The 27,751-nt window shown below is 48.9% G+C and overlaps 1 protein-coding gene and 1 pseudogene across 2 annotated transcripts in view; one reads left to right on the forward strand and one right to left on the reverse strand.

Moving 5' to 3' along the window:
* Window positions 1-238: 238 nt before the first annotated feature.
* Window positions 239-3,385, reverse strand: LOC125081408 (uncharacterized; annotated as a pseudogene).
* The window catches only part of CDCP1 (CUB domain containing protein 1), a 57,481-nt gene continuing 31,334 nt past the window's right edge, over window positions 1,605-27,751 (forward strand). For both annotated transcript variants that reach the window (XM_047696031.1, XM_047696041.1), the window contains exon 1: window positions 1,605-1,799. In XM_047696031.1, coding sequence (XP_047551987.1) covers window positions 1,718-1,799 — 82 coding nt within the window. In that variant the 5' untranslated portion in view covers window positions 1,605-1,717. The remainder of the gene's footprint in view (window positions 1,800-27,751) is intronic.

The raw sequence follows: 27,751 nt of genomic DNA on the forward strand, positions 1-27,751 counted from the left end.
AAGGGTGTTTAGATTTTTCTCAAGATTTCTTTCTTTTTTATTTTTTTAAGATTTTATTTATTTATTTGACAGAGAGATCACAAGTAGGCAGAGAGGCAGGCAGAGAGAGGAGGAAGCAGGCTCCCTGCTAAGCAGAGAGCCCAATGCGGGGCTCGATCCCAGGACCCTGAGATCATGACCCGAGCCAAAGGCAGAGGCTTAACCCACTGAGCCACCCAGGCACCCAGAATTTCTTTCTTTTGATGAGCATGCCCTCAGTTCAGTGGGGAGAACCAAGAGCCTCCCTACTTTTCTCATCTTCTTCCTTCCCTCTAGGCCTCAGTTTCCCCACCGATCTGCCTGATGAGGGAAGTAGAGCAGAAGATGAGCTCTGAGGTCCATGTGAGCCCACAGTCTGGGCCCTTCGAGGGAGAGGAAAGGCTGGGTCATATCCTCAGTCTGGACATCTCTGCCTTCCTCATGGAGCATGCGTTCCCGGAGGGCAGAATTTGCTTTATTCTCATCAGGGAAGACACAAAGCAGGAAGGGCAAGAAGCTCCTAAGAGACGACTTCTCACCCAGGGCACAAGGAGCAGGAGCACAGGGGCTGCTGGAGATGTTCAGTGTCCCCAAGAATTATACAGAAGTTGGGGCTGGACAGTAGCTCTTGAATGCGCTCCGGTTCCTGTCCCAGCCCCCCCCCCAGGCTGCTCTGGGTGACCTTGGCCCACCTTCTGATTGTCCACAGCCACAGGTAGCCCCAGGGGGCCCCATGGAGTCATTCTGGCAGACCCCTCATCTGCCCACCAAGTCCCTGAGCCATCTATTGCCTTTCCCTGTGATCCTGTGCCCCTAGGCTTGCTGTGTGGCCTATGGGGTGGAAGGAGAACCCACAAGAGCAGGGAAGCCAGACGCTGGAACCACACAGGCAGCCCAGTGCCCACCATTCAAAGACCCAGACGGGCTTGGATGCTTCCTTCCCAGACCACACATATTACTCCACACACAAATCAAGGAAGGTGCCCTTGTGGACATGTTCAGATTTCTTCTCTTGGCCTTTTCCAGCCTCCATCATTCATTCACTCATTCATTCCTTCTTCAAAGCAATTCCGATCATGGAAAACCCTTCTGCGCTGTGAAACCCTGCCTCTCTGTAAATTCCTAACTGGCCTTGGGCAGTGCGTCTCGCTGTAACGTGAAGGGGTGCCGTAACGTGAAGGGGTGCCTCGAGCTTTAGACATGCTGCGGGTAAAGTGCCTGAGGCCGCAGACACAGTTTCCGCAGCGCAATCGGGCAGGAGACCATGAGAAATCTGGGCTTGCGTGACCCACAAATATGATTCCTTTGCAAAACAGGGCTTTCCTGTCTCCGGGACAGTTAAGAGAAAGTTGATCGGCTTCCCCAAGGGCGACGTTCGCGCCTGTAGAAGAGAAGGGTTGTTCACCCTCGGCCCGGGCGGGAAGACTAGCCCGGGAAAGTGGCAACAAGTCCCAGCACCCTAGGAGGGAGGGGCCGGCGCTGCAGCAGGAAGGGGAGGAGGGGACAGAGGAGGGGACTGGCCGGGCCAGCCCCGGCTCCAGGGCGCAGGGCGGAGCCCGGGCCGGCGCACCCGCACGCAGGTGAGCTAGCCGGGGCGGAGCGCAGCGCAGCCGGTGCCAGGCTCGGGCGCCCACGGCCGCCGTTCCAAGCCACCGGCCACAGCCGATTTCCCCCACCGAGGCCGAGGCGCCCCAGAGCCATGGCCGTCCAAAACTGCGGGGTCACAATCGCGCTGCTGGGGGTCCAGCTGCTGGGTGCCGTGCTCCTGCCGCGCGGAGCGGGTGAGTGCGGTGTGGCAGCAGCGGGTGGCGCGGAGTGGTGTTGGTTACCGGCAAGGAGGGTCCCGTCGGAAGGTGCGGAGGCGCCGAGGGACTCTCGGGTAAGGAGGATGCCGATTCGAGTCGGGGGCGACGCAGTCGGGATGCACCGACAGTGCGGGATCCCCGGAACTGCCCGGTTCCAGGGCGCGCGGCGTCGGGCCAGGTGGCCGTGCCCTCCTGAGTTCCCAGGGACCTCGTCCTGGGCGCGGTACCTGGTAGTGTCCCCGAGTGGGGGAGCCCGGCCGTCGGGGGGATGAGCCCCGCGCCCACAGCGCAGGAGAAAGTAAGAGCGCGCCCCGGCCGAGTCCCAGGAACTGCTGCGCACCGGGGGCCTCACGCGGGTAATCAATTGGGGGCGCCGGGGCTGGGCGTGGGGAGGGAGCTATCCCCTCCTGACCCACCCTCCACCTCCTCGCCTGGGCCCTGGAGAAGGTGCAAGCAAACTGTGGTTTGGCGCCCGATGGCCCACCGGATCACCCTTGTCCGGGCCCGCACGCTGCATTCTAGCTCTCCCGAAGTTCGGGAACATTCATTCGAAAATGAAAGCGCCAGGCTAGAGAAGGCCGCCATGCATCGGTGCCACGGAAGTGCCGCAGTCCCACTCCTCGCGCCCCTGGGTAGAGTCTGCACTTTGACCGCCCAAGGGGGTCGGAGAGGGGGCGTTCCAGAGAAGTGTGACTTTCCAGTTGTTCCGGTTGGGGGCAGGGACCGCCACCTCCCCCTGCCTCTGAGAGAGGCCTGTGCCTGAGGGGAGGTGTCCTTCGGGTCCTGCAACTATCAAAACCCAGAAACAAGTAGGTGTCTTCCTGTACGAACTTGAGTGAAGGCCTTTCTCGAAACTAGCACAGCTGGTCTTTAGTTATTCTTTGCGGCAGCTAAGGGGGGTTTGTATTTGGCAGGTAGGTGGATTCCTGTGAATTAAGTTAAGGAGTCGAGCCAAGCTGGTGCGGTGAACTTTGGCGTTCTGGCAAATGCCACCGTTACAAACCCACAGGAAAGCTTCCTGGTTCCTTCCGCCAACAGCATTGGGAGACATTTGCTGCGCGGTTCATAGAATGTTTTAAGACCTCATTGGAAACCTTGCACATGTATGCATATTTGCTGTTAAACACATTTACTGTCAGACTGAATTCTCGATTTCCTTTAGAAAAAAAGTCAGTTTAAGAAGAGTGATTTTGTGAGTGAAAATGTGTGCAAATATGTGTGAGAAAAATGCGTGTCCCGTCACATTTGGGAGCTGTATGGAAATGGGAATTGTTTGAGATGTTTTGCATTGTCTGTGATACCCAGAACTCCTCCAGTAAGAATACGGTGTAAATCAACGCATTAGTCGTGACGAGGGTGATATGCTGGGCTGAACTGGCCTCTGTTAATGCGTCTGATTTCTCCCGTGGCCTGGAGAGGGGGCCATTTTGGTTTCTGGTAGCTCCAGTAGAATCCCTTCCTTCCAGGAAGTTCATGGCTCTCGGAGACCTGTCTCATGGCTCAGGTGTGACTACTGGGAAGCCGAGCAACTTCCCACCTCACTTTCTTAAATCCTTCCTGTGGTCCCCAGAACTGGCTCTGTGCGGCCACCTCTCGGGGCTGAACTGAGGACTGTGTCTTGGAGCTTAGACCTGTTGCGGAGTTAAAGCTGCTTTGCCTGAAGTCTTAGGAGTGGCCTAACGGGTAGGGGCCTCTGAGGAGTTACTGGAGTCTGTCCGGAAAAGATGGAGACACCGCGAATTTGTTTTTCAAATCTCTGAACTCTGGGGCACCTGGGTGCCCCAGTCATTAAGAATCTGCCTTTAGCTCAGGTCATGATCCCGGAGTCCTGGGATCGAGTCCCACATCCAGCTTCTTGCTCAGCAGGGAGCCTGCTTCTCCCTCTCCCTCTGCCCCTCCCCCAGTCCCAAGAACTGCTGAGATACCAGAGTCTGGGTCAGTGACCCCATGCTTGCCGCCATTGTTTTTTGCCAGAACTGTGAGAGTCATCGAACAATGTGTTCACTGACGCTCGATGAGTATATGTGTTCACCATTCTTCAGATTCAAGTGAGGAGCTGGCGGCTGTTGTCTGGAATGTGTAACTGGCAGGACTGAGGATTCTTCCTCGCCCTCACAGATTTTCATGACTTAGGGTCAGAGAGGGCTGTTCTGCAGACCGTAGGGGCTGCTCTGGTGCTGGGCCATCAGGCTCAGCGTTCACCTCAGATGCTGCCATTTTGTCTGTGAAGTCTGTACCCTGCCCGCACACACACTCTCTTCTGGGGGTTCTCCCAGGCTCTCGAGGTAGCGGAAGAAAGTGGAAAACACCAATTAAAATGTTTCAAGTAATAAATACTTATTGTAGAAACACTAATAATAAATACAACCAACATAAAAAAAAATTAATATGAGCAAAGCACCTTGGTCATTTTGGTGCAATCTGATTGTGTGTGTGTGTGTAAAACCAAATATGGAACCAACCATTGTATGGCTTTCATCAGTCCCATTGGACATTTAAGTTGCTTTCCACTTTCCCTGCTAAAAAACAGAACATGTCCGACTATAGGGAACAGCTTATGTCAATTCTGATAGGTCCGTTCAGTGAAAAGATATTAAAAATTACACAGCCCAGGGATGACTGAGTGGCTCAGTTGGTTAAGGGTCTGCCTTCGGCTCAGGCCGTGATCCCGGGGTCCTGGGATCGAGCCCCACATCAGGCTCTTTGCTCAGGGGAGAGTTGCTTCTCCCTTTCATTCTCCCTCTGTACTCTCCCTCCCTCTCTCTTTCTCTCTTTCTCCCTTTCTCTCTCTCTCTCTCTCAAATAAATACATAAAATTTTTTTTAAAAAATCTTTTAAAAAAATCACACAGCACAGATTCTATGCTGATATGAAATGATGTTATCCTTGCGTTGTTGGGGTTATAGAACAGTATAAGATGGATTCGCTGATTTGGATATGTCTGAGAATGTGTTCTTGTTCGCTATGTTGTTCTGTACTTTCTTGATGATTCTGTCTGACTGAAACCTTGGAAATAAAATCGCTGGTATGAAGAATAGAGAAAATGTTTAGGTGGATCCCTCCTCCCCTGTGGTCCTGTGGCGAGCTCGTTCTGTGGTCCTGGTGTATGTTCCAGCCAACATGTATGAGCAGCTGATTCCCACACTCGTAGGCTGTCCTTACTCTCTCAGTAACATCTAGAGAAGGCCTTTCCTCCCTCTAGTTCAGCAAGCAGGGTGTGAACAGTGTTCTAAGAATCTCAGGGATATCCCAGCTAGATAGTACTAATAGTCCAGCAGTGATTTTTTGTTGTCGTTGCCAAAAACCAACCAAACCAAACCAAAAAACCCCAAGAGCACCTGAGTGGCTCAGTTGGTTAAGCATCTGCTTTCAGCTCAGGTCATGATCCCAGGGTCCTAGGATCAAGCCCCACAGCAGTGGGCTCCCTGCTCCGTGGGGGTCTGCTTCTCCCTCTCCCTCTGCCCCTTGTCCCTACTTTGGTACACTCCCTCTCTCTAATAAATAAATAAAATCTTAAAAAAAAAAAAAAAAAACCCAGAACTGAATCCCTTGGCTTATAACACAAGCCTCACCTGGGATTCTGCGCAGCAGGGCTGACTTGGGTTTGGATAGAGGAGGGGGTGGAGTTTGCTTGTCGGAGGGACTCAGGATTGAGCTCAAGGTGGGTGGGGCAGTTGGGGGGTGCGGTGACAAGACCCCTGCTATGAAAGACTCACAGCTAAGGCTCTCCACCTGACTAAGAAAAGTTCATACCCTTTAATTATCATTCTAAATTATAAAAATTATCCCACAATCAAATTATTTCAAACCACTTCCGACAGCCTTGTAATTAGCCCTTCACCTTCTCCCAGGCAGCTGGCAACGTTCTTGACAACCAGGCCAGGAGAGCCAAGTTTCCTACCTCACCTCCCTGTAGCCTTGGTTTTGTAATCGGCACATCATTTTTTAAAATCACTAACTACTACTTGTCATAGCTAACACATATGAAGCATCTGCTCTGGGCCAGCCACTCTTCTGAGTATTTTATATGTAAGCATGTCTCACTTACCATCAGGAATTCATTCTCTAAATTTTTTTTTTAAGATTTTATTGAGCTATTCGTGAAAGAGAGAGAGAGAAGGGGGCAGAGGCAGAGGGAGAAGCAGAGTCCCCAGTGAGCTGGGAGCCTGACGCGGGGCTCAATTCCAGGACCCCGGGATCACAACCTGAGCCGAAGGCAGACGCTTTACCAAATCAACCACCCACGCACCCCTGACTCATTCTTTAAAACCGGGCATTCTGCATGAAAACAGTAACTGATGCCCTATGTCTCATTATTTCTTACGGGAAAAACTATAAAAACCCAAACCCCCAGCTGTTTTCAAAAACATAATGAAACAGAAAGACACCCATCTATAATGAACAGCTGATTCCGTTCAGTGTAAAAGACAGAAGATGTCACTTCTGGATGGCCAAACCGTTTATGTGGTTCTCTGCGGACAGCTGCTTTGTGTGTAGTAACTTGCTGAACAGCCCCCCTCCGGTTGACGCTCGGGGCATCTCCCCCAGACCCTGACACTCCTCCTATTGTATTTGCAATGTACATCGAGACCTTCTGAGTATCATTTTGTTTTAAATGTTCTGTTGGTCTGTTTCCTCGATGGACACTGGCCAGAAAGAATTATGATGGATGAAATAAAGTTTGAGTCATAAAAACTAAGCTGGGGGCGCCTGGGTGGCTCAGTCCATTGGGCAGGTCAAGGTCATGATCCCAGGGTCCTGGGATTGAGCCCCTCATCAGGCTCCCTGCTCAGTGGGGAGCCTGCTTCTTCCTCTCCCTCTGCTGCTCCCCCCGCTTGTACTCTCTCTCACTCTGTCAAATAATTAATAAAATCTTTTAAAAAATAAATTAAATAAAAACTAAGCTGCTTTCTCCTGAGAAAATGTAAGTTGAGGAGGTGTTCTTGAGGAAAACTGCTAGCCTTTTACCCCTCCGTCCTCAAGCCAAGTACCCTCACAAAGACCCCTGTATTGAGGGGCACAGGCAGGTGAAGGCACTTGCCCAGGGTTACCCAGCTGGTAGGTAGTGATGCTAAAATGGCAGCCCAGGTAGCCTGACCACAGAGCCTGGCTCCTGTCACCTATGCACGGTGATAACTCCTGCACGCAGTGGACTTCTGAAGACAGCTTTTGCTAGTCCCCTCAGAGACAGACATGTCCTTTCACTTAAAACAAGCAGGGGACGCCTGGGTGGCTCAGTGGGTTAAGCCTCTGCCTTCAGCTCAGGACATGATCTCAGGGTCCTGGGATCGAGCTCTGCATCCCGCTCTCTGCTCAGCGGGAAGCCTGCTTCCTTCTCTCTGCCTGCCTCTCTGCCTACTTGTGATCGCTCTCTGTCAAATAAATAAATAACATCTTAAAAAAAAAAAAGCAACACTTACTGAGTGCTGTGCTCATATTTGTTCTGGGGATGTGTATGTGCTTTTAATAGTCAAAGAGTTTCAAGACTGCGCTTCCAAAACACCTGGACACGGTAAAAAAAATTTTCAAAGAGAACGAAGGGGTATGTGGACAGAAGCACACCCCCGTCCACCTCTGAGGCCAGGCTTTGTCCCAGAAGCAGCCATGGTTTCTTGTGCATTGTTCCTGAGCTGTTCAATACACGTACAAGTTTACAAACGTATGTACCTTCCTTCTTTACACAGCAGGAGCCTAACCATAGTATACAGGATAGGAAGGGTCTCACACACGTCTTGATTTTGTTCACTTCTTGTGATTTTGTCCATCTTGTGCTCACTCCAGATCGTAACATATGGGGGCTGTCTTCCTTTTTGACAGCTGCATAATATTCCTTTTGCCATGGGCACACCATGTCATATTTCACCAGCCCCTTGCTGGTGGATTGTTTCCAGTCTTTTGTCTTTATTTATTTTATTTTTTTAAGATTTTGCTGATTTATTTGAGAGAGAGAGAGAGAAAACATGAGCAGGGGGACAGGCAGAAGGAGAGGGAGATGCAGGCTCCTCCACAGAGCAAGGAGCCCAATGCAGGGCTCAATCCCAGGACCCTGAGATCATGAGCTGAGGCAAAGTCAGACCCTTAACCCACTGAGCCACCCAGGAGCCCTGGTCTTCTGTTTTTATAAACAGAGTGTCAGTGACCATATTTGTAGACTTTGTTAGACATAGAGGCAAGTTTACCTGTGAGTGAAATTCCTGGAGGAGGGAATTACTGGGTCAAAGGATTTGTACAGAAAGTATCAAAGAATGCACGGAGCAAAGTGAGTAACAGAAGTGAGACAACTTGCCCAAGGTCACTGCTAATGAGTGGTGGTGCTTATCTGTGAATCTGGGCAGACCCGTTTCAGAGTGTAGGCTCTGCCCCTCCCCATGCTGCCGTTTGTTCCTTCCTTTCATCTTTCCAGTTGAAACTAACCAAACATTTTAGGTGAGAAACGTTTCAAACTTCCTTCCTATTTACTTTTGGCTAAGTGCTCAACGTGCCCAGAGCCCTATGTGTCAAGAAGATGGAGGCCAGGCATAGGTTCTGATAGCACTTCACGTTGACACTGAGGATCATTTGTTTTTACTGACTCTTTACATAGGTGAGTCTCATGGTTAAGGTGTAATACACGCTAAGCTGCTGTAACACACAAACCCAAATGTGAGTCATGGCTCAAACACAGCAGATGTGTATTTCTCACTCATATAAGATCCCAAACAGGGGATCCCCTCCAAGCAGTGATGAGGACCCGGGCCCCTTCCACTTTCTTGCTCTGCTGTTTTCAACATGTGGCTTCTGTGCTCATCTGCATTAAACTGACAGAAGGCAGAAGAACACAAAGGGGCTCATGTGGGAGGTTTTTATGGCCCGAGCATGGGAGTTGTTTCACATCATTCATGCTGCCATTCTCTTGACTAAATCTCACTGGCATGGCGCCATTCCACTGGAAGGGAGAGTGAAATACAGTCTAGGTGTGACCCTGGAAGAAGTTAGCATTGTCCATTTAGCAGGCAAGGCAGTGGGCAAAATGGGGAAAGCACCAGACTTAGAGAGTCAGGATGTGTGGTGGTGACGTCAAGCTAGTCAATGGTGAGCTTTAGGATGTGGGAAAGTTGCCTCGCCTCTCTGGGTCTCGGTTTTCCAATCTTTAATGTAGGGACTTGGACCATGCAGAGGAAGCACCAGCCTTTATGTTTTATGAGCTGATTTAAACCAAAGCTGATCTGTGGGCCTCCTGGAGAACCCTGAGCTAGGGGAAGGGCTCAGGCAAGTTCATATCCAATGCCCATGAGCTTAGAGGCTGGAATGGTGCGTGGCACATAGCTAGCATGTAATAAGTTACGTGTGAAAGGAACAGACAGGGACTCCAGGTCAACCCTCAAGCCAAGTCTTTTTAGGAGGGAACAAGCTCAGAGAAGCTAGATGACTTCTTTGAGTCACACTGTTGGAAGGGGCTGAGGGCCCAAAGTTCTAAACCTCAGGCTACTGGCTCCAAATCCAATGCAGATTAGACAGAAGAGGAGGAAGAGGGAAGCTCAGTCCTAGAAAGTAGAAAAAAAGAGAATGTGGATTGACAGAGGAGACCACAGCAATCTGTTCCTGCAGAGGGTGGAGGAGATCTCACCGGAAGTCCAGGTTCTCAGCCTCACACCAGGACCTGGGGGCTCCACTGCCTAGTAGATGGGCAAAGTCTCTGCCGGTCCCCCTGAAACGTGTGTTCAGGAGCCAGTAGGTAGGCGTGGGGGTTCCTGCGTTCCACAGGAATGCAACCCTGCTCCTGGAAACTTTCAAGGGAATCACCAGAAAGCGACGAGGACTTGCTCGTGATACAGCGAAGGAAGCAGGGAGTCAAGTCGTGTGTGTGCGCATGCGTGTGTGCAGCATGACTCATGTCATCTTGCTGTCTTTGTGTCTGCATGTCACGTGAGCTCAGGAAGAGAGACTGGCAGGAAGGAAGTCCCACTACAAGCACCTGGCCTCGCGGGGTGGCTCAGCAAATCTCCCTGTGCAGAGGATGGTTTGTTGGTGGCAGGGATGACCGTGACAAGGACTTTGTACTGTCCTGCGTGTTCTTCCCATTCGAGCCCCATTGCTCAAATCACTGAAGTATACAGGAGCATCGTTTTCTGGTGATTCCCTTGAAAGAGTGGGAGTAATGAATTTGGAAACATCTCGAAAGCACCCGTTAAAACTATTCATAAGCACAGACAATGTAGCTTTCTTTAAGTTCTAAGTGAAGTGTTGACACTCCTGACCCTTGGTGCCAGAAGACCAGACAATGCTGGGTGAGAGGCACCATTTCTGCAAAAACATCTGAAGTACCGATCTGCTGCCTCTGTCCGGGATGAAAAAAGATCGTCTCCAGGAATGAGTTTCATCAAATTGTAACGAGTCCCCAGATGACATGGAGTTTAAGTCAAGCTGTCGTTTTAGGGGTCAGGTCCGCCATATGGCCATGCACGCTGCCCCCGATACTTGGAGCCCTAAGGAGCCTTCTACAGCCCTTGATGATGTGTGGTCTAGCTGGGAGCTAGGCAGGGATGGTGCCCGTCCCGGCACATGCCGAGCCATCCAGACAGATGCCTTATCTTCCACTACTGATCTGGGGGTAGGAGCATCAGGCTGTTTCAAACAAAAATGTTTGGGTAAAGCGATGTTGAGCCTGAAAACAACTCGCAGGTGTTTGGTGAGAGGTCCAGGGACACCATGAGGGTTGTAGGGATAAAGCCCCTGAGTGTGAAGGGATGGGGGCATCTCCTGGACCCAGAGAGACACCCGGCTTTTGGGCAGAGTGACCGCCATGGTTGGGGAGAGGCCAAGAGCCAGCAGCGCAGAGGGAGGCACCGTGATACATTGCTGCTCCCACTGGGGCATCTGGGAACACTGGCTTCGGGAGGGTTCAGCAGTGTTGATGGGCTCTCCTCCCTGCTGAGCGTTGTGGGACAAGTCTGACTTGAGTTGGACCTTGGAGCATCTCCAAGGCACAGACCCAGCCCTGCTCAGTCACCGTGGCTTTCTGGGTTCTTGCTTACTGCTGCATGACCCCTGTCCCCAGACCCTGTATCCCCGGGGGTTCAGGAAACTGGTGGAAGGAGAAGGGAGCCAGAAATGGAAGGATTTGAACCAGAGGCCTCACCGGGCTCCCAGTTACCTGTTAGATTTGTGGAAGCAAGCCCACTTAGACAAGCGTTGGGATAGGGCAGAGCTTGGTTCAAATCCTGACTTCCCCACCTCTTAACTAGGCTGCTTGGGCTAGTTACTTAGCCTCCCTGAGTCAATGTCCTCAGTTCCAGGCGGGCACACAGCAGCACCTTGTGGGTAGCTGGAAGTCTGTATGAAATCACGTCTGTAAATCACTCGGCAGGTCAGGTCTGGCCTCAAACGGATTCCCCAGTTAACAAGAATTGCTATTTCTTTGATTATTTGAGTTGAACCCAAGAAGAACTTGGGGATTTTCAAGAGCAAGTGACCTGGACGGAGCTGCCAGGCCATAGTCTGTGTAACCAGGTCACTCGGGGGGACATTTCGGTTGTTCTCAGGCCTCTGCTACCCCTCGCTGTGCTTTGGTTACTGTCCCGGCAGAGGTGACTTCGGGCACGTGTGAGGACATCTCGTGGGAAGTTCCTAGAAGTGAAGCTGCTGGACTAAAAATGGCAAGAAGTCAGGGGTGCCTGGGTGGCTCAGTGGGTTAAGCGTCTGCCTTTGGCTCAGGTCATGATCTCAGGGTCCTGGGATTGAGCCTCCCATCGGGCTCTCTGCTCAGTGGGGAGCCTGCTTCTTCCTCTGTGTCCCTGCACCCTGCTCGTGCTCTCTAGTGTTCTTTCTCGATCTCTTTCAAGTAAATAAATAAAATCTTTAAAAAAAAAATAAATAAAAATGGCAAGAAGTCATTGCCAGTGACACTAGAACAAGTTTTTAAAAAATTGTTTGTAAGTGAGCACCTACACACACACACACACACACACACACACACACACACACACACATTTTCTGTTAGCCAAGGAACTGACCAGACCAGTTGTATGTAACTTTAACGCCGCGCCCAGTTTCTCTGCAAAATGAATGAGAACATGCCAGTAGGCTTCTGAGGGTTATAGCTATTCTTGTGAGCAGGTGTCGTACACAGAGACTGGGCTGGAATGTGCCAAGCCACGGAAGCAGAGCTGGACCCCCTGCCCCTCCCTTTAATCCCCTCCGAGAGATCAAGGAGGGTTACCCAACCGGCTTAGAAGTTGCTGACAATCTTATCAGGTACTCCAGCTTGAGGCTAAATCTATGCGGAGCAAGTTCTCAACTTGTCCGAACATAGAAGACGTTTTTCAAATCGTAAGCGGTGCTTGGGTCACCTTTCAGAAGCCCATCACCACCCAATACAGCCGAACACTCACATCCACACCTTCCAGCTTCCCTGGTCTGTGCCTGTATGGGGAAACACAATCCAAGTTCTAGCGTAGAACCTGAGACCAAAGGAAGGTGTGTCCCACTAGCACCTGGAAACCCCATCTTCTGCTACATGTCCTGGGAGCTGGAGACTGGAAACAACCCAATGTCCGTCATTAGAAGCCTGATTAAATAGATTATGGTACATCCCAGCAGCAGAATGCTACATGGCCATTTAAGGTTATTTAAGGGTAACTTTCAGTGCACAGATGAGGAGGGACCCCCAAGATATATTACGGACAGGAAAATGTATGGTTCAGAACAGTGAGTATAGCACGTTGCCTGTTGGCAAAAGGAACGGAAATAAAATAAAGTCAGTGTGGCATATAGATATAAACTTATATATTCAGAAATTACCTGTGTAAGGATACCCAAAAAGCTGGATCACTTGTTGCCTCTAACAAAACCCCCCAATTCACAATAAAATTAAGACTTTTCAAAACTCTTTTTTTTACTTTGTGCTTCATGTATTATTTATCTAAATGTAAAATATTTTCAGCTTTATTAAGCTAAAATATACAGACCACAGGATTCACCAATCTCAATGGCACTCTTCGAGGAGTCTTGTCAAATGCATGATTCAACTTTCCCACCACTCTGCAAAGTTACTCCAGAGCCCTTGGCCATCAATCCCCACGCAACCATTGATTTGCCTTGTGGTACCAAAGTTTTGCCTTAAAAATTGTCTTAAGTTAGAAAAAAAATTTTCAAAGCCAAGTATGAGTGCAGCAATCAATAGTTTTGTTTAAAAAAGGGTTTTGTGGGGGCACCCGGGTGGCTCATTGGGTTAAGCCTCTGCCTTCGGCTCAGGTCATGATCTCAGGGTCCTGGGATCAAGTCCCGCATTGGGCTCTCTGCTTGTCGGGGAGCCTGCTTCCCCCTCTCTCTCTGCCTGCCTCTCTGCCTACTTGTGATCTGTCTGTCAAATAAATAAATAAAATCTTAAAAAAAAAAGGGGGGGGTTGTGAATGTAAATACTGTCTTCAAAAAGTCTGCAGTTGCTTCCCGCAAGAATTTGGTTATGTAGAAGGACCAGAATAGATGTATGAAGTCACTAGGAATTGGGGAAATCACAACCAAAGCTGCCTTCTCCACACAGAGCGACTTTTCTTGAAGAGCAAATTGCTGCTTCTCTCCCCCTGTCCACTCTTAGAACCCAGCACTGAGCAGGCTTAGGGAATTTGATTTTTGCCTAGGAAGTCTTTGAAGGATCTAGCACAGTCTTAGGCCACTAGGTAATAAATCCCATCCATTTCACAGATCTTGGAGGCCCCTGTGCTAGGCGGTTGACATATAGAGGTAGGAAACCCTAGTCCCTCACTCTCCAGGGACTTACCATCCAGAAGGGATTCAAACATGGACCCTGGGGGCTACAAATTAGAGGCCTAGAGGCCTTGGTACAGTTCTGTTTGGTGTGTTTTGGGGGGAAAAAAGCTGAATTACAAAGGATTTAGTAAAGCATGCACCTCTGATTCAACCAATGTCCTATGTTGGCCTTTCTCGTTTACATCGCCTGCCTGGTGCCTGAAAGCATGAGTTTGAAACACTGTCCGATGTGATAAGTATGCTTAAAAGATATATGTAGGGCGCCTGGGTGGCTCAGTGGGTTAAAGCCTCTGCCTGCAGCTCGGGTCATGATCTCAGGGTCCTGGGATCTAGGCCCACATCAGGCTCTCTGCTCAGCGGGGAGCCTGCTTCCACCCCCCCTCTTTCTGCCTACTTGTGATCTCTGCCTGTCAAATAAATTTTTTAAAAAAGATATATGTATAATAACTACAGTAAAGGTTGGGGATGGAGACCAGCTTTCATAGGCAGGAAAAGAGAAGGAGGTGGACCAGGTGTTCCGGTGTCTGAGGTCTGTGGGACATCATAACAAACCATGAGGAAGACTCTGGGTTGGAACTGTGGCTCTGTCATTCATGACCAATAATCCCACAGTGTTTTTCCGATATTTCCAGAGCATTTTCCCACCATCTCTGAAAAGACGACTTGCTAAGTGATCCACTACCTGGAAAAATGTAATTAAGGGTGATTCTTCAACATCCAGATGGCCAACACAGAAAGATGCCCAGCATCACTCATCATCAGGGAAATGTAAATCAAAACCACAGTGAGATCTCACCTTACACCTGTCAGAATGGCTAAAATCAAAGCCACAAGAAACAACAGGTGGTTGGCAAGGATGCTGAGAAAGGGAAACCCTCTTACACTGCTGGGAATGCAAACTGGGGCAGCCACTCAGAAACGGTATGGCAGTTCTGCAAAATGTTAAAAATAGAACTACCCTAGGATCCAACAATCATACTACTAGGTATTTACCCAAAGAATACCAAAGTACTAATTCAAAGGGATATACGCACCCTGCTGTTTATGGCAGCATTATCTAAAACGGCCAAATCGTGGAAGGAGCTCAAGTCTCCATTGATTGATGAATGGATAAAGAAGATGTGGTATATACATATACAGATACACATATTTATACCACATCCTATTTATCTATCTAATACCTATATATACCATACACACAGACATGCACACACACACAATGGAATATTACTTAGTCATAAAAAAGAATGAAATCTTGCCATTTGAAACAACACTGATGGAGCTAGAGGGTACTATGCTAAGTGAAATAAGTCAATCAGAGAAAGACAATTATCATATGCTCTCCCTCATATGTGGAATTTAAAACCCAAAACAAACATGCAGAGACAGGGGAAAGAGAGAGAAAGAGACAAACCAAGAAACAGACTCAACTATAGAGAATAAACTGCTGGTTACCAGAGGGGAGGTGGGCTGAGGGATGGGGGAAGCAGGTGATGGGGATTAAGGAGTGCAGTTCTGGTGAGCACTGGGTATTATATGAAAGTGTCAAACCACTCTGTTGTACACCTGAAACTAATAATACACTCTATGTTGACTAACTGAAATTTAAATAAAAACTTAAGTAGTGATCCTTCAATATGATTTATAACTGGAGACCAACTATAATAATAATATAAACAGAATGTACTTGAATGAGGAGTAAATGCCTCATTGCACTGGGATTTTCTAGTTGGTTTTGTTCCCATCCTCCTCTTCCTTGATAGTAGCACTTAGCAGTAGGACCAACTCCTACTGTAAAGAAGGAATATGGTTCATGAAAAGGAAAGTGCTCTAAACCACAGTCTCTTCTCTCTTTCACCTGCCAACACGATGTGCTCTGGGGCCAGGCTCCTCAAAACCCTCATCTCGGCATTCTTGGTCCACCAACCTTGCTTTTTATCTCCCTGAATTTTTAGCGTCACGGCCTTGAGATCACTGGCTAGTCCCAATACTGGCACTGTCCAGGTGCCAATATGATCGTCCTTGTTGATGTCATTTGTTCCACGGTGGTTGAACCCCTGTAATACCCGTTCTTGTGGACTTAAGACCTTCCATGTCAATATCTTCTGCAGCATCCATCCTCATGGACATAACACCTTCCATAACAACCGTTCTTCTATAGTGGCCCTCCTCAGTGACATCTTCCATAATGGTTGATCTTGTTGACATAACACCTCCCATAATCACCACACACTGATGTCATGTATTCTCTAATGGCCCTCCTCATTGACATAACACCCCTTAGGAGCTGTGCTAGCCCCTGTGGGTGAGGAAAGTATGTGTCTGTCTGACCCCAAAGATTTCCTGGAATGCACCGCCTTCTTCTGCTGACCCATTTTACTCTGGGCTATCCGGTTTGCCAGAGAAATCATTTTGTTGACCTGGCCTGTGGTAGTTTGAGAGACCTTCATTCGGAGACTTATTGTCCAAGTCAGGCTGTGTGGGTTGACACCCCCCTGCCCTTTAAGAATGTTGGAAACATTAATAACAGCAAGTGGTACTGATCCCTAATCCCTAAAACATGAGATTCAAACAGAAGGATGTGTTCCCAGTTGGCTGCCCTGGCTCTTGCCATGTTGATCACCCACCCTTCCCGGTTATGTCCCCCTGAGTAACCAAGAGTTTGGGCCTTTGCAGTTAAGAAACTGGTAGACCTATGGACCCCCAAAAACCATTGCACCCCTCTCTCAGCTGCCACTTGGTGGAGGCTGACATCCCCTGGTTGCAAATGCTGCTGTCGGTCCTTTTGGTTGTGGCAAGAATGGAGTGAGGGGTGAGTCAGCTGGTGGTCATCCTCCAGAGTGTAGACCGCTGCCAGATCATCAGGAATCAAGGTGGGGGAGGAGGTGGTGAAGATGTCAAAGATGGCAGGTAAGCAGACATCATCCCTTGCCCAGGACTTGTCGTTCATGAGGAGGGTTGGGATCAAGGCTCTGTGGGGGCAAGATGATGGGCCAAGAGAGGGACTCAAACTAGGCACACAGGCTTGTTCTGGATGACTAGGCTCCTGCCTCCCTCCAGAGCACAGTGTATGGTCCCAGGGGCCTCTGCACTAGGGCAAAGGGTAGCGTTGATACTCGGAGTGGATGTTGGAAAAGCAAACACGATACTTCTCTCTGTGTTGGTGGTGGTGTTACACACTGAAGAAGCTCCCTCCCAGCCACAGTTGGAGGGAATATTTTGGTCCCAGCTGCCCAGCAGCCTATGACCTTGAGGGTGGCCATCTTGGAGTAGCAGCCATGCGTGGGCTCCAGAGTCAGGCAGTCCTGGGTTCGAATCTTCCCTGTGCATCTTCCCAGCTGTGATTGTGAACAGTTTACCTAAAGGATATGTGTAGAAAGTACCTGGCATGTGGCAGATGCCAAACACGTGGGGATGGTAGGTTCTGGCCATCATTCCTGGAGGCCACCTCCCACCAGCCCCCAGCTCTGGCCAACCCCTACACAGCCTAACACTTCTGGGTTCTTGGGGTAATAAGGCCAGGCTTCCCACTGGCTCTCTCTCTCTCTCTCTTTCTGACATCTGGTTTTCACCTGAGGACCCTCTCCTTGCTCTCACTCTGCCCACAGGGCCAGGTGAGATGACCAGCCGTGAGCTCTCTCGATCCCAGCATCAGCTTCCCTCTGACGCACTCCTCCACCACCCTCCCCAGAACCTTCCAGCATCTGGACACTGAAGTTTTATGGTGAATACAATGAGTTTAAACATCCTCGTGGATGTACACTTCCAGAAAAGCTCTCCACTTGATATAACACCATAACGGTAACTTAGCTCTGAAGGGAAGGCTCTAGGGAGCCTGGGTGACTCAGTCAGTTAAGCATCTACCTCTTGATTTCCACTCAGGTCCTGATCTCAGCATTGCGAGATCAAGCCCCATATCAGGCTCCGCACTTAGTGGAGTCTGCTTCTCTCCCTCTGCCCTTCCTCCCACTCTCTCTTTCTCTCTCTCTCTGTTAAATACATAGACCTTTTAAAAAGAAGAAAAAGGAAGGATCCATGTCCTAGACAACACTCTATACTTATCCAAACCTCTTTTCTTGAGCAGCTCAGCAGGTCCTGCCTGGTACCCCATCTGGTTACAAGTTCTATACTAGTTTTCTACTGCTGCATAACATAAATTATCACAAATTTAGTGGCTTACAACAACACCCATTAATTAGCTCACAGTTCTGTAGGTCAGAAGTCCAGATATGATGTGGGTAGGTTCTCTGCTCCGTCTCCCTAGGGTAAAATCAAGACGTTGGCCAGGCTGTGTTCTTATCTAGTGCTCGGGTGTTCTTCTAACCTCACATGGTTGTTGCAGGATTCAGGTCTTTGTGGCCGTAAGTCTGGGATCCCCTCTTTCCTCAATAGCTAAAAGCTGTGCCTGCTCACAGCAGTTAGCTTCCCACACCCACGCTCCTGGCCACGTGGCCCCCTCCATCTTGACAACCGCTACAGAGAATTCCTTTCACACTTCAATTCTCCTTCTCCAGGAAAAGCCCAGACTCTTTTAGGGGGACTCAACTGATGAGGTCAGGCCCACCAGGATAACGTTGACCTGACCCTACAACACCACCTGATCACGTGATATCCCATCATATTCAGAGTCCCTCCCACACTGAAGTGGAGGAGAACATATAGGGTGCAGGTCTTTGGGGCCATCTTGAAATTCTGCCCACCATAGGGTTCAGAGGCCCTGTGAGGGGATGGAGGTGTGATGGTGGCCATATCCTGAGTAGTTAATGTTTGGGGCCAAATAGTACAGATGAGAACCCTACACTTTAGGGAAGTAAGATGGCTTTTCCCAAGCAGCGCAGCCAACCATGGCCCCAGGGATGACTGGAGAGACTTAGTGCATGAGGAGGGAGTGTTACTCACATCGGGCTGAGTGATGGAGGCAAGACTCCTGTGGCCCCTAGCACAAGTCAGGCTTTAATAGAATCTTCTCCCCTGCTGCCCCTCCCTGCCCCCTCTGGAGCAGCTCTTCAAAGCCGCAGGTTTGGACTAAATCAAAGGTGGGTGTTTTAATAATGAAACATTTCCCTGTTGCCTTCCAAACTCCATCTCTTAACATAAACTTTGAGGGACAGTGAATAATAAGGTGGAAAGGGGCTCATATAACCGTCTAGAAAAACCCATTTTATTTTATTTTATTTTTTAAAATATTTTATTTATTTATTTGTCAGAGAGAGAGAGCACAAGCAGGGGGAGTGGCAGAGGCAGAGAGAGAAGCAGGCTCCCCACTAAGCAAGGAGCCCAACGTGGGACTCGATCCCAAGATGCTGAGATCATGACCTGAGCCGTAGGCACCCTCTCAACTGACTGAGCTGCCCAGGCACCCTGGAAAAACCCATTTAAACTAAACTTATTTCACATTAACAATTCATGGCTTACATTCAGACAAATAAGAGGGTTTTCTTGTCTCTTGGCCCTAATCGCCAAGGAATGCAGGCCTGTCAGAACACTGGTCACCATAGCCCATCGTTGGGTCTGCAGCACAGAGAAGGTCAAGGTGGCGGAGCCCAGCTGGTAGCTAGCAGGCTGAGTGACGTTCTAACCACTTTGCAGAGAAATGCTCCTGCTTCATTTTCATACCCTTTTGCCATCTTTTGAGTTTTCTAGTTATTGACATCATTTTTCTTGTAAAGAAATATTTCTCCCCCCTTCTCCCAAGGCGAATATTGTGTGTACGTATGAATTGGAGCCTGTGTGTCATTTTGCTCAATTTGGGGTTGTTATTGAAATCAGTGGTTAGCAATTCTCGGGTTTAGAAGTGAAGCACACTGACTTGATGCCCTGTGAAATTGAGACACAAAAGAACAAATATGGAATACCTTATATGAGGTCCCTAGAGGAGCCAGATTCCCAGAGACAAAGTAGAATGGCAGGCCAGGGGCGGAGGGAGGGAAACGGGGACTTGGTATTTAATGGGGACAGAGTTTCAATTTGGAAAGATGGGGAAGTTTTGGAGATAGATGGTGACAGTTGTCACAGAATAACATAATTATACCTAAGGCCACTGAACAGTACACTTAAAAATGATTACGGTGGTAAAGTTTCTATTATGTATACTTTACCACGATTTTTTTAATGGGGGGGAAATGTTTGGAGTGTCTATTTATGGGTAGTGGAAGGATGAGTCGTCTCTTCCATTTTTTCTTTTTTACCACAATTAAGAAAAAAATCAGTGAAACACCTTATGATACCAAGGCTTGCTTTGTAAATGTACCTTCCAGTGGATCTGCTTCTAACCCTGTCCTTGGAGGAAGCCCTGCGACACCCCACAGTGTCCCTCAGCAGGGTCCCACAAGCCTGACTCACCCCACGTCCGGTTCAGACCTTTCAGGCTTCAATCCGAGGCCAAACCGGCTTTTGTCTTCCTTCTTCAGAGCAGGGCAAACTACGGTTGGTTGTAGCCAGAAGTGTGAGTTGCTCCAAGAGCCTAGGACCTGGAGGACAGAGACTCTGAAACTTTCATGGTCGAGCCCCTGTGCCCAGCGCTCCGCAGGCACAAAGTGGGATCCAGAATGGGCTTGGCACATTCCGGGAAGGACCAAAAAAGGGGTTTGAGCCTCTCATCAGGACAAGTTTCAGATATCCTTTTTTTTTTCTTTTGAGTTCTAAAAATTGTTTTATTGAGGCATACAAGAAAATACATAAATGTTAAGTATGCAGCTTGCTACATTTACCATATGTACGTACGTACACATTTATACGTGTGTGTGTCTCCTTCCAGTACCTCAGAGTTTTTCTTCTTCCCCCTTCCTTAGTTAATACCTGTCTCCCAGGCGATCACTGTTCCGGAATGTAAGCACAGATTGGTTTTGTCTTCTGGAACTTGATACAATGGAATCCTACAACACGTAGTCTTTCCTGTGTGGATTCTTGTGCAAATATCTCCCTGTTAACTTTGTATCCAAAAAACCTGAACAGCTCATCTCTATTGGCAAGGCAGGGCCTCTGGAACAAAATACTCTAGGGCTGGAACATTAAAGAAATTGGAGATCCAGCAGCTTCGTTTAGCAGTGGGGAAAAGGGAACTCTGAGCCCGCTGTCCTGTGTGTGTCCGTGAGCGCGCATACAGATGGGTTTTATGATCTGCTCCTTTGATCCTTCCCCCACCCATCCTTGTGATCTTTAGCGACTTTCACGGTCCTGGTAACTCACACTTCAGGGTCTTGACAAAACGAATCTTTTTAACATTTCATAAAATGTAAATGTGATTTAAGCCGGCCTTATAGCATGTTAGCATATCATGAATTATTCACAGCGGTCATCAGCTGAGTTATGTTTGTTGTTTAATTCTGCAAGTCCCACCTTCAAAGTCTATTACGATGCAATTTTTTTCTCCCTCTGCAGCCCTCTTTGAAATCATTCCTTTACCCAGTGCATTTCGATTCAATCTGGAGTGATATATGAAAGTCCACGTTTTGGGTTGGCCACAGTCCTAGAGAGATTTATACAACGATGAATCCATTTGCTCCATACTCTGGCCTGGACAGTCGGCAGCCTGGTTGTGGGTCTCTAACGTGCATCTCTAATAAGGTGTATTTTCTTTGATCATAAAAGGGAAAGATACAGCCAAAGGGTTTGGATATGCACACCCATCACTGCGTTAGAGAAATAATTCAGAACACCAGCCCTATAGCCCGTTCCTTGCTAGTGTCCCCCTCAGAGGATCATTCGGTTACTTTAGAAAATAAACAACTTGCATCAGTGCGCATCAATTTCTTTCCTGAAGAGTTTGGGGATTAAAAGCAGGAAGTGAATGGGTGGATGTAAGAGGCCCTTGCTCTGATCAACTGTTCCAAAAAGTTGGATTGACTAGGAGGACTCACAGGTTGTTTTTAACATTGCCCTTTGAACTTTAGGTTACCATGTCCTCTAGGATTGCTCTCAGAGCCATGAAAATGGTAAACAATTTTAAAGCAAACCATGGGTCTCTTTCACTGAGTGGATGGGAACGTGACATCCTTGGAACCCTGAAATCCCCAGATGTGACTCGGGAAAGGCGGGCCCAGCCTTGTTCTTCTTTGTATGCTGGATAGCAGCCCATCATTACCTTGCATCCGGTGGCTGGAATACGCATTCATCGAAACTGCAACAGCAAGTTGTCTTTGGCCCTTCCTCCACCATTGTGTCTGCCTTCTTCCCTTCCCTGACCTCCCCAGTGCATGCCTGTGTCACAGTTCCCCCGCCCCCCGCCGCTTTCCCTGGTGGGAGGTGGCACTTATTCATCCCCAGGCTTTTTATTTTTTTATTTTTAACTGTGGTCAATGTCCAGGCCTTGCAGGTAGATTAGCTGATCGCTGCAGTGTTTAGCACATGAGCTTAAAGTTCAACCCTTACCTTTGGAGAACCTGTAAGCTCTAATGGGAGCATGACGGGCAAATTCTTGTGGCAACCTGTGGCCCAGGATCCTCAGCTGGGAGGTGCCCGTGCTATTTGGAGCTGGAGAATGGTCACCTGTCCTGTTATCCACCTCTTCCTACAGACTTCCAACAGTAGCCTGAAGCATCCCCCAGCTGGCCCCGATCACCACACTTTCCCCAGCATCTTCATGGGGCTGCCTTGTGGGTGGCCATCATTCCACATCCCTTTGTCCTGCAGCAGGCTGCTTTGCTCCAGCCAATCCGGGGAGAGAGGCAGGTGGCGTGGAAGGGGGGACAAGGTGGTCGTGGGAGGTGTTGGTATGTCTTATCAGGTCCTGCTTGATTTCCACGCCAATGAAGAAGAATAGGTGGGAGTCTTTATCTGGGAGCAGGCATTCCCTGCCAAGCCAAACCCGGGTTGAGATTCAGCCACTCCAGCTGAACGAGAAGGAAATTCGGTAGATGGGGATTTGGGGGATTCTGCTCCACTGAGGTCTGATTGTTGCCTCTTGAGTCTCACCAACGGGAGCCTTGAGAAGTGGGCCCATGGGTCGGGACTTCTACAGGACCTCCCACCAAGACCTGGCCCTAGCTCTTGATTCCCGGCATGCTCTACCAGAAACATGGCTCCTCTTCCTTTGCCACCAGTTTAGCCACATCCCTCTCATCCCACAAGCCCAGGCAGACCCCGCCAAGCTGCAGAAGAACTGTTAGCACCTAAACATGTCAATTTCCCTTCCTGGCGCTGGGAGCTGTCCAAAAAGATGCACAAAAAAAGGAACCACATCCCAAACATCTCACAAGTTCCAGGGAGGTATAAATCTTAAGCTCAAATTCAAGCGACAATTGCAGACTATTTTGACATGATGAACGATTTCAGTAAGTGCAGGGTAACTATTTAGCCATTTTAAACAAACATCTTTGCCTGTTGATATCCCAGAGATAGCAGCTAGGACATTATATTCTGTCCTGACGGATGGGCAGTGAGAGTAAACCGTTCTCATCATGAAGTTCCTGCTGAGTGTGGGGCTCCTTGGGCAGGGCCAGCTCTGCGGAAGGGTCGTCTATCCTTCTGGGTCCCGGCATCCGACTGCTTGGACACAGGACCTGGCCCTGCCTCTTACTAACCACATATGCCTGGACACATTACTTAAGCTCTTAGAGCCTCAGCTCCTTCGTTTGCAAAATGAGCATTCACATTAGAGCTCACTCTGTGGGGTGGTGATGGGGTTTAGAAATACTTTTGCCAAACACAAGCATGGAGTCTTCACATACAGACCGCTCATTGGATGTTCATTGTAATGTGATGGAAGCATTCCCAGTGCCTAGATTCTAGAAGATTCTCAGGCAAGGGAGACAGATTAGTTCCTGAAACAGCAACTTGTGTCCTGTTCTGTTTTATGTGAATGTAAGCAATGACTTCTTCCCAGGTAGGCAGATGGGTGACTCCCTGCCATTGGTAAGACTTTCCCTTCAGCTCACCAGGATGTAAACAGACCCGGCCGAGTTGATGCCAGATGGACTTAGAGTGTCTAACCCGGTGTCCCTCCTCTGCCCGCAGGCTCTGAATCTGGTGATGTGACAGTCCGGCACTGCGTCCCCATAGGGGACCCTATTAAGTGGGTTACATTCGTGGTGATGCCCAGCCCCTGGTGTCAGTCAGAAACTCTGTGCACCTCCTAACAGTGGCACTTCCATCCCTCTGGTGACTTGACCTTGGCAGCTTCTTAGAGGACAGCCCAGTGTAGGACCCGGGAGAGTGGCCAGTGCAGGGGTGCTGGGGTCAAACCAGAATGCCCCCTCTGCTTCTCGTGCTCAGCAAACACGGGGAAGTAAGGTCACATCTCTGAGCTGCAAAGGGTTGCCGGAGTCCCGTGAGTCAACACAAATAGAAAGGCTTTGATAAGCAGTGAATAGGGCCGACCCAGGGCAGGGAAGGCATGGAAGAGCTAAGGAGGCCTCCACGCTTGCATAACCCTGAGAGTCAAGGCCCCAGGGAGTACCTCCCTCCCCCTCATCCCCACCCAACCCTGGGCTTTACGTGATCAGCAATAATAACAGGTAACCTTGATCACTACCTGGCATCGTTCTAAGCAGCTTCATAGGTGTTTACTCCTTTAGTCCTTACAACAATGCCGGTCTTATCCCCATTTGCAGAGGAGGGAAGTGATGCACAAAGAAGCTAAGGAATTTGCCCAAGGAGACATAGCTGGTGAGCAGTGCAGCCAGGAATTGATCCCAAACAGGCAGATTCTAGAATCTAAGCTCTTAACCATTATGCAAAGCTGCTAAGTTATGCTGGTTCTTGGAGTAGGGGGCCAAACTCCATGGCCACGACCATGCCCTTTCCCAGCCCGTCCCCTGCCTCTGTCTCTAGCCTCTTCTACCACATGTTCCTTGCCTTCCAGCCAAAACAATTCCATGGACTGGCTCCAAGGGGAGCCACATTCATCATACCTCTGTACTTTGTACCTGCTGTTCCCTCCACCTAGCCTTCCTAACACCCATCTCACTAGTCCCGGCTGGCAAACTCCTACCTGTTTTTCAAGACCCGTCTTAAGTTATGCCTCCTATGTGAAGCCTTCCTTGACCACCACCCCTAGATAGTTAGTAGCGGACCCTCTGTGTCTTAGAGTACCTCAACCCTCCTTGGTGCCTTCAAGTCGCTGACTCTCAGGTGCCGTCTGGTGGGCAGACAGGCAAATGTACTACTCAGCTTACACGAGTACAGCAACCGCTTCCCGCAGGGACTAAAAGCAGGAGAGCTCATACAAGCGTTGTGAGTGTCCCCCCAGGGTGGCTGTGAAGTGGACTCCCCTCTCGTGTCACTTCCTCGGGCTTTCATGGTCTGAGCATCCCATGCTCTGAAGGATCACCCAGAATTTAACAAAATATATTTTTGCAAACCTGGCGCCTAAAATCCAATCACTACTTTGGCGCTTAACCCGAAATGCAGGGCTCCACTCCACGGATGAGCAACGGCAGCCTTGGCCGGTGGACTTGAGAGAGGGATGTTGACGTGCAGTGAGACCTCTTCCTAAGAAAGGACAGGGCTGTTTCGGCCAGGACTTCTTCCCCGTATAGATTTTCTTTGGAATCGGACTCCCACGCAGGCTGTGACTAGATCAGCTGCGCTGATTCACGATTATACCACTTGGCTTCCGCGTTCTGTCTCCCGAGACATCCTGGGCTCTCCTGCAGAGCATTATTCACCTTAATAAATGTCTCCTGGTGCCCAGGCTTGGCCCAGGTTCTGCTGGAAGCTGCTTGGTCCGTCTTTGGTGGATGGAGAGTGACTGGAAGCCAACCCCCCCAGGGAACCACACCCAGAATCGAGGCAGCTGGTTCTGACCCATCTAAGAATGTTTGAATCACGTGTGTTGGTCTTTTGAACTTTACTTGGCAAACTGGGGCCAGATAACTTGCCCAGTGCATGTCTGGTAGAATCCCCTTCTTTGAGTTTCTTTTCCTTGCGTGTGCTTCCCTTGAAAAGAAATAGCATGACAGGGAGAAGAAATAATAGGGACATTTGTAGGATATCCTGTGATCCGGTGATTAATGAATGGTGAATAATGAATGGTGATTAAAACAATTGGAAATTCCCGCCTGAGAAGCCGCTGGTGAGGCAGAAACTAGCAAAGTTGTCCTAATAAGGAGAGGTCGGAAGGCAGGAGAACGAAGAAGAGAAATGTGATTCATGAGCAGCAGCTCAGAGCCTGGGAGCCTGCCCGAGCCCACGGAGCCCAGGAGCCCACGCGTTGCTTCCGCGGGGCTTGGCTTGGATTTCTTTCCACCTGGAAGACCTCGAAATCACACTAGAATCTGGAGCATTGTCTGAGTTTCTGTGAACCCGGGTAATTGATCTTCCAAAATATGACACCAGAGGAATACCAAACTCCTAGGGAGGCAAAAGCAAGAGATGCTGAAGGAGAAAACACCCAACCACTTTCTTTAAATTACAGTGCATTTGTCAAGCTGACCCCGTGGGGGGTGGCCGTGGTGGGCGGCTGAGATTTATTCCAGGGTTGGGATTTCCAGTTTCAGGCTATGATTAATGACGGTGAGTGTAGAAGAGGAAAATGTGCAAGCAACATGTCTTTCTGACGCTCGGAGCCTCTGTGATGAGTTATAAGTTATTTTACTCAAGCAATGAGGTTCTCTCTGCTACTGACTAGTAGAGCTGGGGCAAGGTGGGGAAGGGGAGTCCAGAATCCAAGCATGTCCATGGTTGGATAATTAGCCTCTCACTCCCCATCTGACCCCTCTGCTAATCTATGCAAATATATGCATCATTGAGGATGACGGGAGCAGTCCCGTGCGTGATGTATCCTTGGCTGTGACCCCAGGAAACAACCCATCATGCAAATCAATCTTTAACGATTTATAAAAGTTGCTGAGCCTAGGCTTTATTGCACATGTGTTTTCTCTGGGTGATGAGCTGGGAAGAGAGTGGGGATTCTCCAGTCCCAGGTACTGAAGGAGAGCTATGAACTGTGGCTGGGCAGTGGAATGTTCTGGGCTGGCCGCCAGGAAGGCAGAACAAGAGGGAACATGGTGAGATGATAAAAGTACGCTCATCCGAAGTGAGCCGTTGCTCCCTTTCACCGTTTCATCTTCTTTTTTTTTTTTAAGATTTTATTTATTTATTTGACAGAGAGAGATCACAAGTAGGCAGAGAGGCAGGCAGAGAGAGGGAAGCAGCCTCCTCACAGAGCAGAAAGCCCGATGCAGGGCTCGATCCCAGGACCCTGAGATCATGACCCGAGCCGAAGGCAGAGGCTTTAACCCACTGAGCCACCCAGGTGCCCCCCGTTTCATCTTCTTGATTTGCAAAACAAGTCAGAATGAAAATCTGGGTTATTTTGATCCAAAATTAAAAATATAAATAACAGTTAACATTAGCGATGCGTGGAGGAAGGATTGGGGTTTTCAATAACGAGTTGGGACAGTTGGCTTTCCATATGGGAAAAAATAGTAAAAGTGAATCCCTACTTCCCAGCCCAGACAAAACAAAGTGTTTCCTATACAGATTCCCACGTCCCAGGATGGGCGTTCTGGACCTTGGGACTTCATCATTCTTGAAGCCCTCCAGAGACCATTTAGAAACGGGGGCACCTGGGTGGCTCAGTCGGTTGAGCATCTAACTTTATTTCAGCCCAGGGTCGTGGGATCAAGCCTCGTGTGGGGCTCTATGCTCAGTAGGGAATCTGCTTGGGATTCTCGCACTCTCTCTCCTTCTGCCCCTCCCCTGCTCTCTCTCTTTCAAGTAAGTAAATAAATAAATAAATCTTCAAAAAACAAAAACGAAAAGGACCCCCTGGTCTGGACTATTAACTACCTGGGGGCAGGGACTCCAGCGATTTTTGCTGTTAAATCATTTGCACCAGGTATGATCCCCTAGAACATATTATGAACCCAATGTTAATGGAATGAATACATGATTTCAAAGATTCTAAAACAAAAACTTTTTTTCTAAAAAGGATCATCCATTTTTCTTTGCTGTAGAATAGATTGTCACACACCCAGAATTAGTTGTGGGTACCAACCTGCCTCCAAGCACGAGGGAAAAGCTCGGGGGAGGCATCGTGGCGAGATTAGCCTTGTTCCCGAAATCTCATTTAAAGATATTTGAAAATATTACCCATACCATGAGAGAAACAAGACCCACCCCAAAATATTATTAAACCATATTTTAACTATGGTTGTGATTACTCTTTGTTTCATTTATTAAGTGCCTGCTTTGCGCAGAAACACAATCTTCCTAACACAAGTTTCTCCCCCTTTTTT

This window comes from Lutra lutra, chromosome 1 (assembly GCF_902655055.1).
Source record: "Lutra lutra chromosome 1, mLutLut1.2, whole genome shotgun sequence".
Taxonomy (NCBI): domain Eukaryota; kingdom Metazoa; phylum Chordata; class Mammalia; order Carnivora; family Mustelidae; genus Lutra; species Lutra lutra.